This window comes from Macaca mulatta, chromosome 6, assembly GCF_049350105.2.
Source record: "Macaca mulatta isolate MMU2019108-1 chromosome 6, T2T-MMU8v2.0, whole genome shotgun sequence".
Taxonomy (NCBI): Eukaryota; Metazoa; Chordata; class Mammalia; order Primates; family Cercopithecidae; genus Macaca; species Macaca mulatta.
The window spans coordinates 150,044,268-150,057,364 of record NC_133411.1 but is presented as its reverse complement, the minus strand read 5'-3'; the positions used below and the strand labels follow the sequence as shown (position 1 = coordinate 150,057,364).

Here is a 13,097-nt window from a genome sequence, read left to right as displayed (position 1 = left end):
ACTGAGACTCTGTCTCTAAAAAATAAACAAAGAAAGAAAACAGAAAAAAAGAAAAGAATAATTACTCAGTCGACACAGTTCAACAGAACTGGTAGTGAAATCTTAGCAAGAAGTATAAACACTAGGTTGTCTTAGATATGCCATAAAAAGAGATTACTCTCCTTGGCATTATCAACTGACTAATACCCAGTCCCTCTACAATGTTAAGATAAAATTTTAAAATATTTTCAAGAAGCAGTTGAGGCCAGGTGCTCACACCTGTAATCACAGCACTTTGGGAGGCTGAGGCAGGCAGATTGCTTGAGCTTAGGAGTTGGAGACCAGTCTGGGCAATATGATGAAACCTTGTCTCCACTAAAAATGCAAAAATTAGTGGGTGTGGTGGCCTGCGCCTATAGTCCTGCGTACTAGGGAGGCTGAGGTGGGAGGATTGCTTGAGCCCGGGAGGTGGAGGTTGCAGTGAGTGGAGATCGCACCGCTGCACTCCAGTGTGGGTGACAGAACAGGACCCTGTCTCAAAAAATAAAATAAGAGAAGCAATTGAGTCTAGTCTGTGGCACTGAAAGTAGTCATTTTACTCATCCCCATGAATTTCCTCTTTCCCATGCTTGCTCCGTCTCTTTCATACACACACTTTTTTTGCCTCTATACTTTTACTCATTTTGTTATCCTACATTTTTCTCCCACAACATAGACTTTAGATTTGTTGATAAAAGTCATGGAAAATCTCCTCCAACCTTGAAGTCTTTTTCTTGCACAGTGTGTCAGATCCTTAAAGGGTAGAGTGGTTTAACATGAGACAAAACTACTCCTCTACAATGGTTTGAATTTTTTTTTTTTTTAAATTAGAACCCTAAAGGACTCTTTTGATACTATCAATGTTCAACATCTGGTATACTTCTATATGTCTGAGAAAAGTGGTTTTCAAACTTTGGGTTACTACCCATTAGTATACCATTAAATAAACTTAGTGGATCATGACCACATCTGAAAATTGAATAGAATGAAATATATAGGTAATTTCAAATTATATCATAAAAAGACTAAGCATTGTTCACAAGCATTTCTTTCTATTTTGTGTGTTTCAAAATATGTAAAATATAATCTTAACTATTGGTTGCAGTAGAAAAGAGTCTGAAAAGTAGTTTCTGGTGTATATACATTAAATTCTATGATATTACAGGCAAAAAAATTTACACATTAGCACACAACTCCAATTTATGCTATACGAATTATTTGGACACATGCATCTGCATTTGACTAGATTGCATTAAAGCTTTGGTACATTAATTTAAAAATTGTAACTTCATATTCCCAGATTCTGTGAGGGGCCACAATATTAACGTGCCTGCACGATCCTCTCCAGGATGAATGAGGAAAGGATACTGAGAAACTGGTCTTCTGACCCTTTCGAATCAAGTGATAACACTTACAGTTGTATCATAGAATATAGGTTTCCTGGTTTATTTTTGAAAGCAAAAAGCATAGTTAAAGGTTAACTAAAAATGCACTGGATTAAAAAAAAAGAAAAATTATATATCTGAATACCAATCATTATTTTAAGGCTGAAAAAAAGAGAAATGAAGAAATGCTGGAAAATGTGAATCCCTTCCAAATTGCTCTATTTAATTTTACCATAAGCATAACAGTGGGTGAAGTTGAACTAAAGATAGGGGCATGAAAAAAAATGTGATTTGGTATTGCTCTTTAGGGAGGCAAATTAATTACAATTTAAGACCATCTAGGTTAAAGAATGAATTGCCATCTTTTAAGAACCGGGAATAAAAGTGAATGTTCACTTAATAGCAAAGGGAGAAAGAACATGAGAAAAATCAAGAGTAAATCAGTACAGTTTTAAATACACACAAATTGGGGGAAATAAACATTGGCATAGAAATGCCATAAAGTAAAATACCTATGGAATATAAAAGTCGACTATGGTCACTGAATATTGAACCCAAAGTCATTGGAGAAGGTAGCATTTCCCTGTATTTCTTTCCCAGGGCACTGGGGAGGGAAGTCGGGGATAATAGGCTTCAGGAACTTGAACTCATTTGTCCCTGAGCCTCCTGCCAGACACACCTCATACTGGTAACTCTGGGATAAGGTCCCGGTGCCGCACACGTCCACCAGATGCCCTCGAAAGGGGCCCTTGGGCACCGAGCAGCGACCCACCGAGGCCGCCCTGCTCCTCCTGCACAGCCGCACCGCCACGAACAGGAGCACCGACAAGAGGAACAGCGACGACACCGAGGCCAACGCCACCACCAGGTAGACGGTGAGCGAGTCGTCCTGGGCTTGGGCCGGGGTCGCCCCTGGGAGAGGCAGGTAGGGCTGGGAGAAGCCGTCCACCAGGAGCACGTGCAGCGTGGTGGTGGCCGAGCGCGGAGGCTCGCCATTGTCCTTGACCAGCACCACCAGCCTGTGCTTGGCCGCGTCGCGCTCGCTCAGCAGCCTGGCGGTGCGCACCTCGCCATTGTGCGCCCGCACACCGAACAGCCCGAGCTCCGTGGCCTTGAGCAACTGGTACGACAGCCAGGCGTTCTGACCCGAGTCGCCGTCCACCGCCACCACCTTGGTCACCAGGTAGCCCGGCTCGGCCGCCCGGGGCACCAGCTCGATACATGGAGCAGAGCCGTTCTGCGGCGGGTACAGCACGAAAGGCGAGTTGTCGTTGGCGTCCAGCACCAGCACGCGCACCAGTGCCTCGCTGCTCAGCGCCGGGGAGCCGCGGTCTGAAGCGCCCACGCGGAACTCGAACCCCTGCAGGGCCTCGTAGTCCAGAGACCTGAGGGCGAACAGGTGGCCGTTGTCCGCGTTGATGGAGACCAAGGAGGTGAGGGACAGGTGCGCGTCCTGGGGCGGCAGCAGCGAGTAGGTGACCTGGGCGTTGGTGCCTGAGTCTCTGTCTGTGGCGCTGACGCTGCCGATGTGCAGGGCGGGGCTGTTGTTCTCGCGGACAAACAGGGTATAGGAGGTTTGGGTGAAGGCGGGGGCGTTGTCATTGACATCGGCGACCAGCACGGTTATATTGAGCTGTGTTTTCAGCATAGGGGTCCCCAAGTCAGTGACTGTGATAGTGATGTTGTATTCCCCTCTGCTTTCTCTGTCTAGTGGTCTCTCCGTTAGCAGGGTATAAAAGTTTTCCGCGGATTTCAGGAGGAAGGGTAGATCCTCCTGAATGGAGCAACTTATTTCCCCATTTTCTCCTGAATCAAGATCTGAAACACTGAAAAGTGCAACCACAGTTTCAGGCGCGTTCTCAGGTATTGGGCTGGTAAATGCAGACATGGTAACTTCTGGGGCATGGTCATTCACATCCATCACTTGAATCAGAACGGTGCATTTTCCAGAAAAGGTTCCAGCGTCTCTTGCCTCAATATTGACTTCGTAGGACTGAAGTTTTTCGAAATCGAGTTGTTTTTTTAGTTCAATTTCTCCTGTCAAGGAATCGACCTTAAAAGTTTTGCTTATCTCATCTGAAGCTTGGAAAAGTGAATAGGAAATCTATCCGTTGACTCCTGTGTCTACATCCGTGGCAGAGACCTTGACAACCAGGAAGCCTATTGGACTGTCCTCAGAGATCTGCACCCTATAGAAAGGCTGCTCAAATTCAGGGGCATTATCGTTGACATCCAGGACTTCAATGTAGACCTGAGCAGTGCCAGATCTGGGCGGAGAGCCACCATCCAGTGCTGTGAGTGTTAACCTGAGTTCCGCTTCTGCCTCTCGGTCCAGCGCTTTGTCCAGCACCAGCTCTGGATATTTCCTGCCATCACTGCGTTTGCGGGTGAGGACCCGAAAATAGGAGTTGGGGCTGATGATATAGTTCTCAATATTGTTTTGGCCTACATCTAAGTCTTCAGCATTCTTCAGAGGAAACGTAGTCCCAGGAGGACTGCTCTCTGACACTTTCACCAACATTTCTTTGTCCAGAAATACTGGAGAGTGGTCGTTTATGTCTATTACCTGTAGTTCAGCTTGAAAAAACTCGAAGGGACTCTCTAGCAACACTTGGAAATGTAGCGCACAGGGCTCTGTGTGACCACACAGATCCTCACGGTCCAATTTCTCATTGAGCAACAAATCCCCGGTCTTCTGATTGAGCTGCAAATGTAGTTTGTTCCCTCTGGAAACAACCCTAACCCCCCGCCTGGAGAATTCCCTCTGCTCCAGACCCAAGTCCTTTGCTAAATTGGTGACAAAGGAGCTGCCCTCTGTTTCCTCCACCACAGAATAGCGTCTAGGTTCCGCCGCGCCCGCCAGAGAGAAGCCCAAAAGGAGAAAGTGAAAAAGGACTTGCCTTTGTCTGCAAATGAGCTTCCCGCTGGCCTCCATTGTTCTTGGTGGGTTCAGCTTCCTGGGAGGACGGTTCTGTGGGACTGTAAAGTCCCCAGTATCTGAGGCTGTGGTTATTCCACAGATACCTCAGAAATATTGCAGAGAATAGTCCTCTTCAGAGGACCCAGCCGTCTTCTCTTTGGCATCCAAGCTTCCTGTGGGCTTCCAGGTTCTGCTGCTTTTGCCGGTTAATGGAGCTGCAGCTGAGGTTCTGGTTTGTACCTTCTTATCCTGCAGCGCCACCACGCGTCCTTACAGAATGTTACATTTTGTGAGATGATAATAGATGTAATATTCCCAACTCTGCCTGTATGTACCCTGGGACTATGTAAGGTTACAACACCACCGTTAATATCGCCGGACCTTACTGAGCAGACAACTGCCCGAAGGAGAAATTACATTAGTCTTTCAACAATGCTAACTGAGTTTTGGGCAAAAAGGAAATATTTAGGTAACAGTCTAGCTTGGCAAAAAGAATATATGCAGAAAATTTCAAATATAATTGTAGTTAACATAGTTAACTTTTAGATGTTTACACTTTTATTTCCATAAACCATAGGAATAATTAGTAGCTGTGAACCTCGAACAAATTATTTCACCTCTCTGCTTTAGTTTGCTCGTCTGTGAAATGAGGATAATAATAGCACCTACCACATAGGGCTGTTGTGAATTCCCCACCTTACACATGAGGAATCTGATGCAAAGAGAGATTAACCTTAAAAATAAACTATATACCAAGTATAAAGCAATTTGATGCCATCAAGTAGCTGAATCTTGGTGGCATAAATCCATCATAAGTCTAGCATAAATCCATTACTATAACTAGAAAAACACCTCAAAATTCAAATGGTAGAAGAATACAGGAGCATGACTATCTCAGGTAGAGAAGTTATGTCCAATAATGAAGGGAAATGAACAAGGAAAAGCTGGAGAGTTTGTCTAAACAGAGACAATATGTGTAACAGCAGTGGTGATTTTGTTTCTGGGAAGGATGTCCTTTTTTGTTACCTGCACTTCCAACAGCATCAATTAAAAGAAATTATTTTGAAATTTTTCAAATCTCATAGAAGAGAGGAGTGTAATGAACCTCCAAGGACTCAGTACTAGCTTCAACAATTATCAATGTTTTCCCATAATTCTTGACTCTATCCCTTCAACATTTTCACATCCCAGACAAACTGAATTTTCACCCACAAATACGTCATTATATATTTCTTTAAATGCATCATGATTTTAAATGACTCTAAAAATACCCTTAAGTACAATGCCATTATCATACCTAAAAAATAAGTTAATATTATTTAATACCCATCTATATTCAAACTTTTCCAAGTTTTTCAAAGTCATTGCTGTTGTTTCAATCAAGATCCAAACAAGATCCACACATTGTATTTGATTGCTAGACCTCTTGAGATTTTTCTTTGTGTAAACTTCACTCCTCTTATTTCTAATGCCATTTATTTGTCAGAGAAATTGGATAATTTTACCCTGAGATCATGAAAGCAATTTTAGATTTTACTACTGTGAGTTTTTTGTCCTTAGGTTCTATCCCACCAGTGATATGCAGTAATACTAGCTTTCTTAGAGTTACCAGCACTAGTTTATAATATATTCAGAACACAACTATGCCAAAATTACCTATTTTAAAAATAAGAATCAGTTACATATTTTTAAACAAATAATGCTTCTCCTTAACTCCCTAGAATTTCCAAAAACTTAATGATCATCTATATTTCTCTTTGATATTACACATTTAAAACTATTCTTTTTCTTAAGTTTTCCTGATTCAGCAGTGCCATACAGGTAATAGAAAACTGTTAAAAACAAATTCTCAAATCAGGAAAATGTATTACAAATGTAAGTATGGGTGACTCTGAAAATATACAACAATGTGAAGAAAATAATTAACTAATAATGCAATCAAAATTATGTACTATTCCTAATCAGGACCATTAATCATTTCTGTGAAATGGAAGTTATATGTTCAGGACACAACGAGAAGGCACAGGTTGCTCTTTCAATTTTGTTTTTTACTTGAGATTTAGACAGATCACAGCATTAGTAATAATAGCTGAAAATTTACCCAGAAAAGCAAGATTATTGGTTTATGAGAAAATGAAATCATAGATAAAGATTATTTCTAAATAAAGATTGAACAGTAGTATGAATGTGATAAAAACATTTCTTCTCTTTAGTTAGGCAGAAACTTGCCAGGTGATATCTAATGACAGAAAACAGTATGGAATTGGAGCAAAGCCACTGACTCAGAGTCAGACAGATCCAGGATGGATGCTCAGTTTTGTCACTTATTAGTTAGTGGACCTTGGTGATCTTACTGAGTCTCTGAGACCATCTATTTGGTTATTCCTAAAATACCATGCCACATATGTTTCTTCTAAGATTAAAAGTGTGAAAATAGTGTATGATCCATAAAACGAGTGTTTTAAAAAAATAAGGTCTAAAAAGGTACATTACAATCTATGCTTCTGAAACTAAGGTAGTATACTCCAACAGCATTCTAATCAACTCAGAAAACGAAAGTCATGGTAAATATTGAAAACAATGGAAAGCAATTTAAAATATCTCAAACAAGACTTACCATTTAATAGACTTTATATTAAGCATAATTGTTTGACATAAAACATTACACATATACATTTCATGCTTTGTGAAGGGTTCTTGATACTAAATCTGGATCCTTTCCTATGTAAAGAAATTTCTTGACTTAAAGAGTACATATTTGAAGTGACCAAAAATACTACTTTACGGGCACCTCACAATAAATTCCTAATTATAAATGTATTCATAAACACAGGATTTATTTTTCATTCTTTATCAGAAAACCAAATTATTCTGAAATGGGGGGTTTTCTTCAACTTCCCTACGTGTGCTGTGGAGTAGGAAGTTGGGGATAATTGGTTTCAGAAATTTGAACTCATTTGTCCCGGAGCCTCCAGTCACACACACCTCATACTGGTAGCTCTGGGACAGGGTCCCGGTGCCGCTCACGTCCACCAGATGTCCTGGAAAGGGGCCCTCGGGCACCGAGCAGCGACCCACAGAGGCCGCCCTGCTCCTCCTGCACAGCCGCACCGCCACGAACAGGAGCACCGACAAGAGGAACAGCGAAGACACCGAGGCCAACGCCACCACCAGGTAGATGGTGAGCGAGTCGGCCTGGGCCTGGGCCGGGGCCGCCTCTGGGAGAGGCAGGTAGGGCTGGGAGAAGCCGTCCACCAGGAGCAAGTGCAGCGTGGTGGTGGCCGAGCGCGGAGGCTCGCCATTGTCCTTGACTAGCACCACTAGCCTGTGCTTGGTCGCGTCGCGCTCGCTCAGCAGCCTGGCGGTGCGCACCTCGCCATTGTGCGCCCACACGCCGAACAGCCCGGGCTCCGTGGCCTTGAGCAGCTGGTACGACAGCCAGGCGTTCTGGCCCGAGTCGCCGTCCACCGCCACCACCTTGGTCACCAGGTAGCCCGGCTCGGCCGCCCGGGGCACCAGCTCTGTGCAGGGCGCGGAGCCGTTCTGCAGCGGGTACAGCACGAAGGGCGAGTTGTCGTTGGCGTCCAGCACCAGCACGCGCACCAGCGCCTCGCTGCTCAGCGCCGGGGACCCGCGGTCTGCGGCGCCCACGCGGAACTCGAAGGCCTGCAGGGTCTCGTAGTCCAGCGACCGGAGGGCGAACAGGTGGCCGTTGTCTGTGTTGATGGAGACCAGGGAGGCGAGGGGCAAGTGCGGGTCCTGGGGCGGCAGCAGCGAGTAGGTGACCTGGGCGTTGGTGCCTGAGTCTCTGTCTGTGGCGCTGACGCTGCCGATGTGCAGGGCGGGGCTGTTGTTCTCGCGGACGAACAGGGTGTAGGAGGTTTGGGTGAAGGCGGGGGCGTTGTCATTGACGTCGGAGACCAGCACGGTTATGTTGTACTCGGTTTTCAGCCTGGGTGTCCCCAAGTCGGTGACGGTGATGGTAATGTTGTACTCGGCTCTGCTCTCTCTGTCCAGTGGTCTCTCTGTTTCCAAAGTGTAGTAATTATTTACGGAAGATTTTAGCACGAATGGGAGGTCTTCCGGGACAGAACAAACTATCTTTCCGTTGTCCCCAGAGTCTCTGTCTCGTATCCTGAAAACCATAACCACGGTCTCTGGTGTGCTTTCTGGGATTGGACTGGTAATTGATGACACAGTGATTTCAGGAGCATTGTCATTTACATCCATCACCTGAATTCTGACTGTAGATTTTCCAAAAAGTCCTCCCCCATCTGTGGCTTGAATGATTATTGAGTATGATTCAATCGTTTCAAAATCCAAAGGTGCTGTTAAAGTAATGTCTCCAGACTTTTGATTAATTTCAAACGTCTTGCGAATATCTTCTGAGGCATGGGAAAAGGTATAGGATAGTTCACTGTTTGTTCCAGAGTCTAAATCCCAAGCCAAGACTGTCACAACCAGCGAGCCAAGGGTGCTATTCTCCGGAATCTTCACCTCATAAAAAGCCTGCTCAAACTCAGGGAAGTTGTCATTAATATCTACAACCACCACCCTGACTAAGGCAGTTCCGGACCTGGGAGGGGACCCGCCATCCAGAGCAGTGAGGATGAAACTGAGCTCCGGGCGCTCTTCATAATCCAGCGCCTTGTCCAGAACTAACTCAGGGTATTTCCTATTATCTGGATTGACTCTTATTTTAATGTGGAAATGAGAGTTCGGATTTATTGTGTAGCTTTTTACAGCATTGATTCCTACATCTAAATCCTTCGCACTTTCAAGCAAGAACACAGTACCAAGAGGACTGTTCTCTGGGATTTCTAAGAGCATTTCTTTCTCCAAGAAGATGGGAGAGTGATCATTTATATCCCTGACCTGGAGTTCAATTTGTAAAAATTCCGTGGGGTTTTTCATTAACACTTGGAAATACAGCACACAAGGCTCATTGGAGCCACAGAGCTCCTCCCTGTCTAGCATTTCGCTCAGGAGCAAATCCCCAGTGTTTGTATCCAGCTGCAAACACTCTTTGTTATCATTAGAAACCACCTGAGCCCCCCGTGAAGACAGCTCACTCACCTGCAGTCCCAGGGTCTTTGCCAAATTTCCTACAAAGCTCCCACTCTGCAATTCCTCCATCACCAAAAAACTCCCAGTTTCAGAGACCGCCTGAGACATTCCCAGCAAAACAAAGAAAAGCAGGACTTGCCTTATCTGCAGAATGCCTGCCCCTCCGTTTTCCATAGCTTCTTTTCCAAAACTCCAAAATCTTCTTGCAGAATTGCCTCAGCACCACTTCGCAGTTGTGGGAAACGTGCCTCTGATCTGTCTACCAAATCATCGGAAGCCTAAAGATTTTAACCTTGTTGAATGGCTTCTAGGTTGTCCCTGAAAGGATTGTTCTTTCTGTCTTCCCAGTTCTCTCCGTGTACTGGATAACAGCGTCTACAACATCGTCCAGGGTAATTTTTTTCTTGGTATTATCCTGCAGCGCCACCACGCGACTCCACAGATTTTCACAGTTTGATGAACACTACCTAAATTTTATTTACGTAAATGTCCTCCAGAAGCAAATATTGCATTTAAATAATTCCTTCTGTTTAAGTAATTAAAAATATATTATATCTTCCTTAATAATCGTTTTATATTCTTTATAGTTTGTGATGATGTTTGTATTTGTTTTAAAGCATTTATTCAGTGTCTTTCCCCACTCTCCTCACAACCAAATGTGCTCGATTGTGGTGAATACAGATACAAGATGTGATCCCTGGTCCCCAGGAATTCGTAGTATATCTGAGACAATTGTAAGCCTGAAACAAGCAGGGCATAACTAATTGTTGAGCTGAATGAAACTCTATTACTACTTGGCTTTCCTTACATGGTAAGGGAAAGGGAAGGTGATCTCAAAAGTCCTTTCTGAAGTTATGAAACTGCATTAACCTTGTGATGAGGCAAATTTAGGTCATTATGACAGCATAAAAAGGCATTTCCATAGATTTCCTTAATAGCAATGAATTGTGAACAGGTAGAAAATGAAGCAAGAGATTGGGGTGGAACATATTATGTAAACCTATCATTTAGTTTCAGTTTTTCATAATTTACAAAAAATTGATAAGTACACAAGCACGAGCAAGTTAGTTTCATTTAAAGTAGACTCTAATTCCTAAAGCTGGCTTGCCCCAGGTTCCCAAAATTTATTGTAGTCCCAACTGTAGCTATCTGTTTTCTCTTTCAGCCCAGGAAGAGAAAATAAGAGTCTATCCCTAAACATAGAACAAAAACCTAACTTTCACTCTGATTAGACCAAGTAAGATCATGTGCCTGTGACTGAAGCAATCATTGTTTCAAGAGGTATAGAATTATACTTGGAGATTTTAGCCCTAGAATCTAAAGACCCATCTCTGGCCATTACTTTGTTTTAATCCTGTCTGGGACCACCTCTTAAGCTTGGGATGGTTTCAGTCCTAGCCAAAGTAAATCATTGGTACATAATGAGGGAGATTGTTTGGAATAGATGCTAAGGGCTCATCAGTGATGTTCACTATAGAAAGTCTTAACGTGCGCTAAGAATGGATGGAAGAAGAATCCAATAAGTCTGGATTTTAAAATGTTAAATTCAATTAATATTCTTAAAAATGTAAGCTGGATACATGATTTAAATAGTAATTGGTACAGAAAGGCAAAAGTTGAAAAGTGATGGATTGACCATACACAATTAACCTCTCTCTTTTTAAAAAATACACACTGAAATGACAGAAAAGTAATTAAAATGGGAACTAATGAAGATTAAGAATACACAAGTAAACACACATATTTTTCTAATACAGAAAGCAAAGCAGGTGGAAGAGCAATTGACTTAGCAGTTCCAAAAAATGCCCCTAAAGTAAAATTCCTTCATTGAAGATACTCACAAGAAACACAATCTCATTTAAGCCAAGATTTGGAGGAACCAGGTATTTAAGAAGACTGAAGTCAGTTAAGGATGGAAAAAAAGTTATCAGTTGGAAGTATGTGTAGAGGATAATTGAATTCTCTATCCTTCTCATCACCCTACATAGACAGAAATGTAACTCACAACCAGAAAATAGAAAGTTTATTCTCTGGACAAATTTAATGGAACTTTCTCTAGTCTTGGGGATCTAGGCACAGCCTGAGCACAATTGTGAGGTGTCAAATTGAAAATAGGGAGAGTAAGCAAACCTTTGCATTTTGCATGGTTAGACTTCTAGTCCTTTTTCATGCAATACTCTTAGACTGTAGGACACAAGGTATATGCCTGACCCCTAGTTCATCCCCACACAGTGAATATTGTAGCATTCTAACCTGGAGAATATGAAAGCCCCAAGTAAAGACACATATTAATATTTGGTGTCTCATAAGGTAATTGCCTTATCCTAGCATGGTTATATTAGAATGAAGCCCTGCCATCAACAGGTACTGTTTGCTCACAGAGTTGATTGTCAACATTTTGATATTATCATCCTTCTAAAATATGAGAAGATAGCCAAGGCATTTGAGGAGATGCCCGTAACATGACATAGAAAGACCAAAACTACCACCATCACTACCACCAAGAAAAAAGAAGGAACAATAATATAGAAAACAGAAGAAAGCCTTTCAAAATGTCTGATTAATATTCCCAGAGAAAGAAAATCTAATAAAAGCTAATACTTATTTAGTATTTACTCTACGCTACCCTTTGTTCTAAATGTCTCATAATGCATTTATCCATTTAATCTAAATAGTAACTGTGTGAAGTATGTATTCCTATTGTAAGATGAAGACTAGATTATGACTTAAGTGCTCCTCACTAGCTATATTACCTTGGACAAGTTCTCAACTCCCCTTAGACTCACTTTCACTTTTAAAATGGATAATAATAACAATACTACATAATGCATTTTTAAAGAAAAGATTAATTATAAATGAGAGAAAATATTACATTTATAAATCTATGACAGGATACCATGAAAAACATTCAGAGAACCAAAAACAACTCTTAAAAGTATTTGTCAGTCATAAAGAAAAACTTAAATATGAAAGATGGAGTGATTAAATAAATTGTCCAAAAAATGGAATGAGAGGCAAAGAAAAAATAAGAAAGGAAAAAAGGCTTAGAGTTTCATAGAGTAAATCTAGGAGGTCTAATATTTAACTGAGATTTTTGTTGAAGTGAGAATCCAGAAAGCTCAGGGGAGAAATTATGAGTAAAACATACCAAGAAAATTCCTCTTAAAAATTGTTTTTGTATAGAGATAGATTCTCTCTATGTTGCCCAGGGTGGTCTCAAACTGGGGGCCTTAAATAGTCCTCCTGCCTCAGCCTCTCAAAGTACTGGGATTGCAGGTGTGAGTCACCATGCCCAACCAAAATTTCTCAGAAATAAAATTGATAATCTGAACGTCAGCCAAGGGGTCTAGCATATGCCTGTAGTCACAGCTACTTGGAAGGCTGAGGCAGGAGTAGCTCTTGAGTTAGAGGCTGCAGGGTGCTATGATTGTGCCTATGAATAGCCACTGCACTCCAGCCTGGGTAACACAGTTACCAGGCTGTGTTAAAAAAGAAAAAAAGAAAAAAGATAAAAGAAAAAGAAGAAAAAGAAAAAAGAAAAAAGATAAACATGAACAGGGCATAGCCATATGACCAGATTAATCAATAAAGAGCCAGTACTAAGGTATTTTCAGAAGACCAGGGGAATTTTTTAAATGCTCCCAGAAAGAAAGAAAAAAAGGGTGAGGGGAATCACATAAAAAGACATAGGAATCAGAATGGAATCA

At 42.1% G+C, this 13,097-nt stretch overlaps 2 protein-coding genes across 2 annotated transcripts; both read right to left on the bottom strand.

Annotated features, from left to right (window-relative positions):
• Positions 1 to 1,641: 1,641 nt before the first annotated feature.
• PCDHB13 (protocadherin beta 13) lies at positions 1,642 to 4,542 on the bottom strand. Its single transcript, NM_001194885.3, is given in 2 exon segments — positions 1,642 to 2,710; positions 2,846 to 4,542. Coding segments are annotated over 2 exon segments (2,262 nt in total). The 5' UTR covers positions 4,339 to 4,542; the 3' UTR covers positions 1,642 to 1,941.
• A 1,808-nt stretch (positions 4,543 to 6,350) lies between these two features.
• PCDHB12 (protocadherin beta 12) lies at positions 6,351 to 9,790 on the bottom strand. The gene has a single exon (XM_015141075.3). The coding sequence runs from the start codon at positions 9,562 to 9,564 to the stop codon at positions 7,177 to 7,179; it is 2,388 nt and encodes a 795-aa protein (XP_014996561.3). The 5' UTR covers positions 9,565 to 9,790; the 3' UTR covers positions 6,351 to 7,176.
• Positions 9,791 to 13,097: the final 3,307 nt, after the last annotated feature.

What these genes read in the sequence shown, in the direction of transcription:
- PCDHB12 (XM_015141075.3), bottom strand. Translation starts at nt 9,564, where the DNA reads ATGGAAAACGGAGGGGCAGGCATTCTGCAGATAAGGCAAGTCCTGCTT.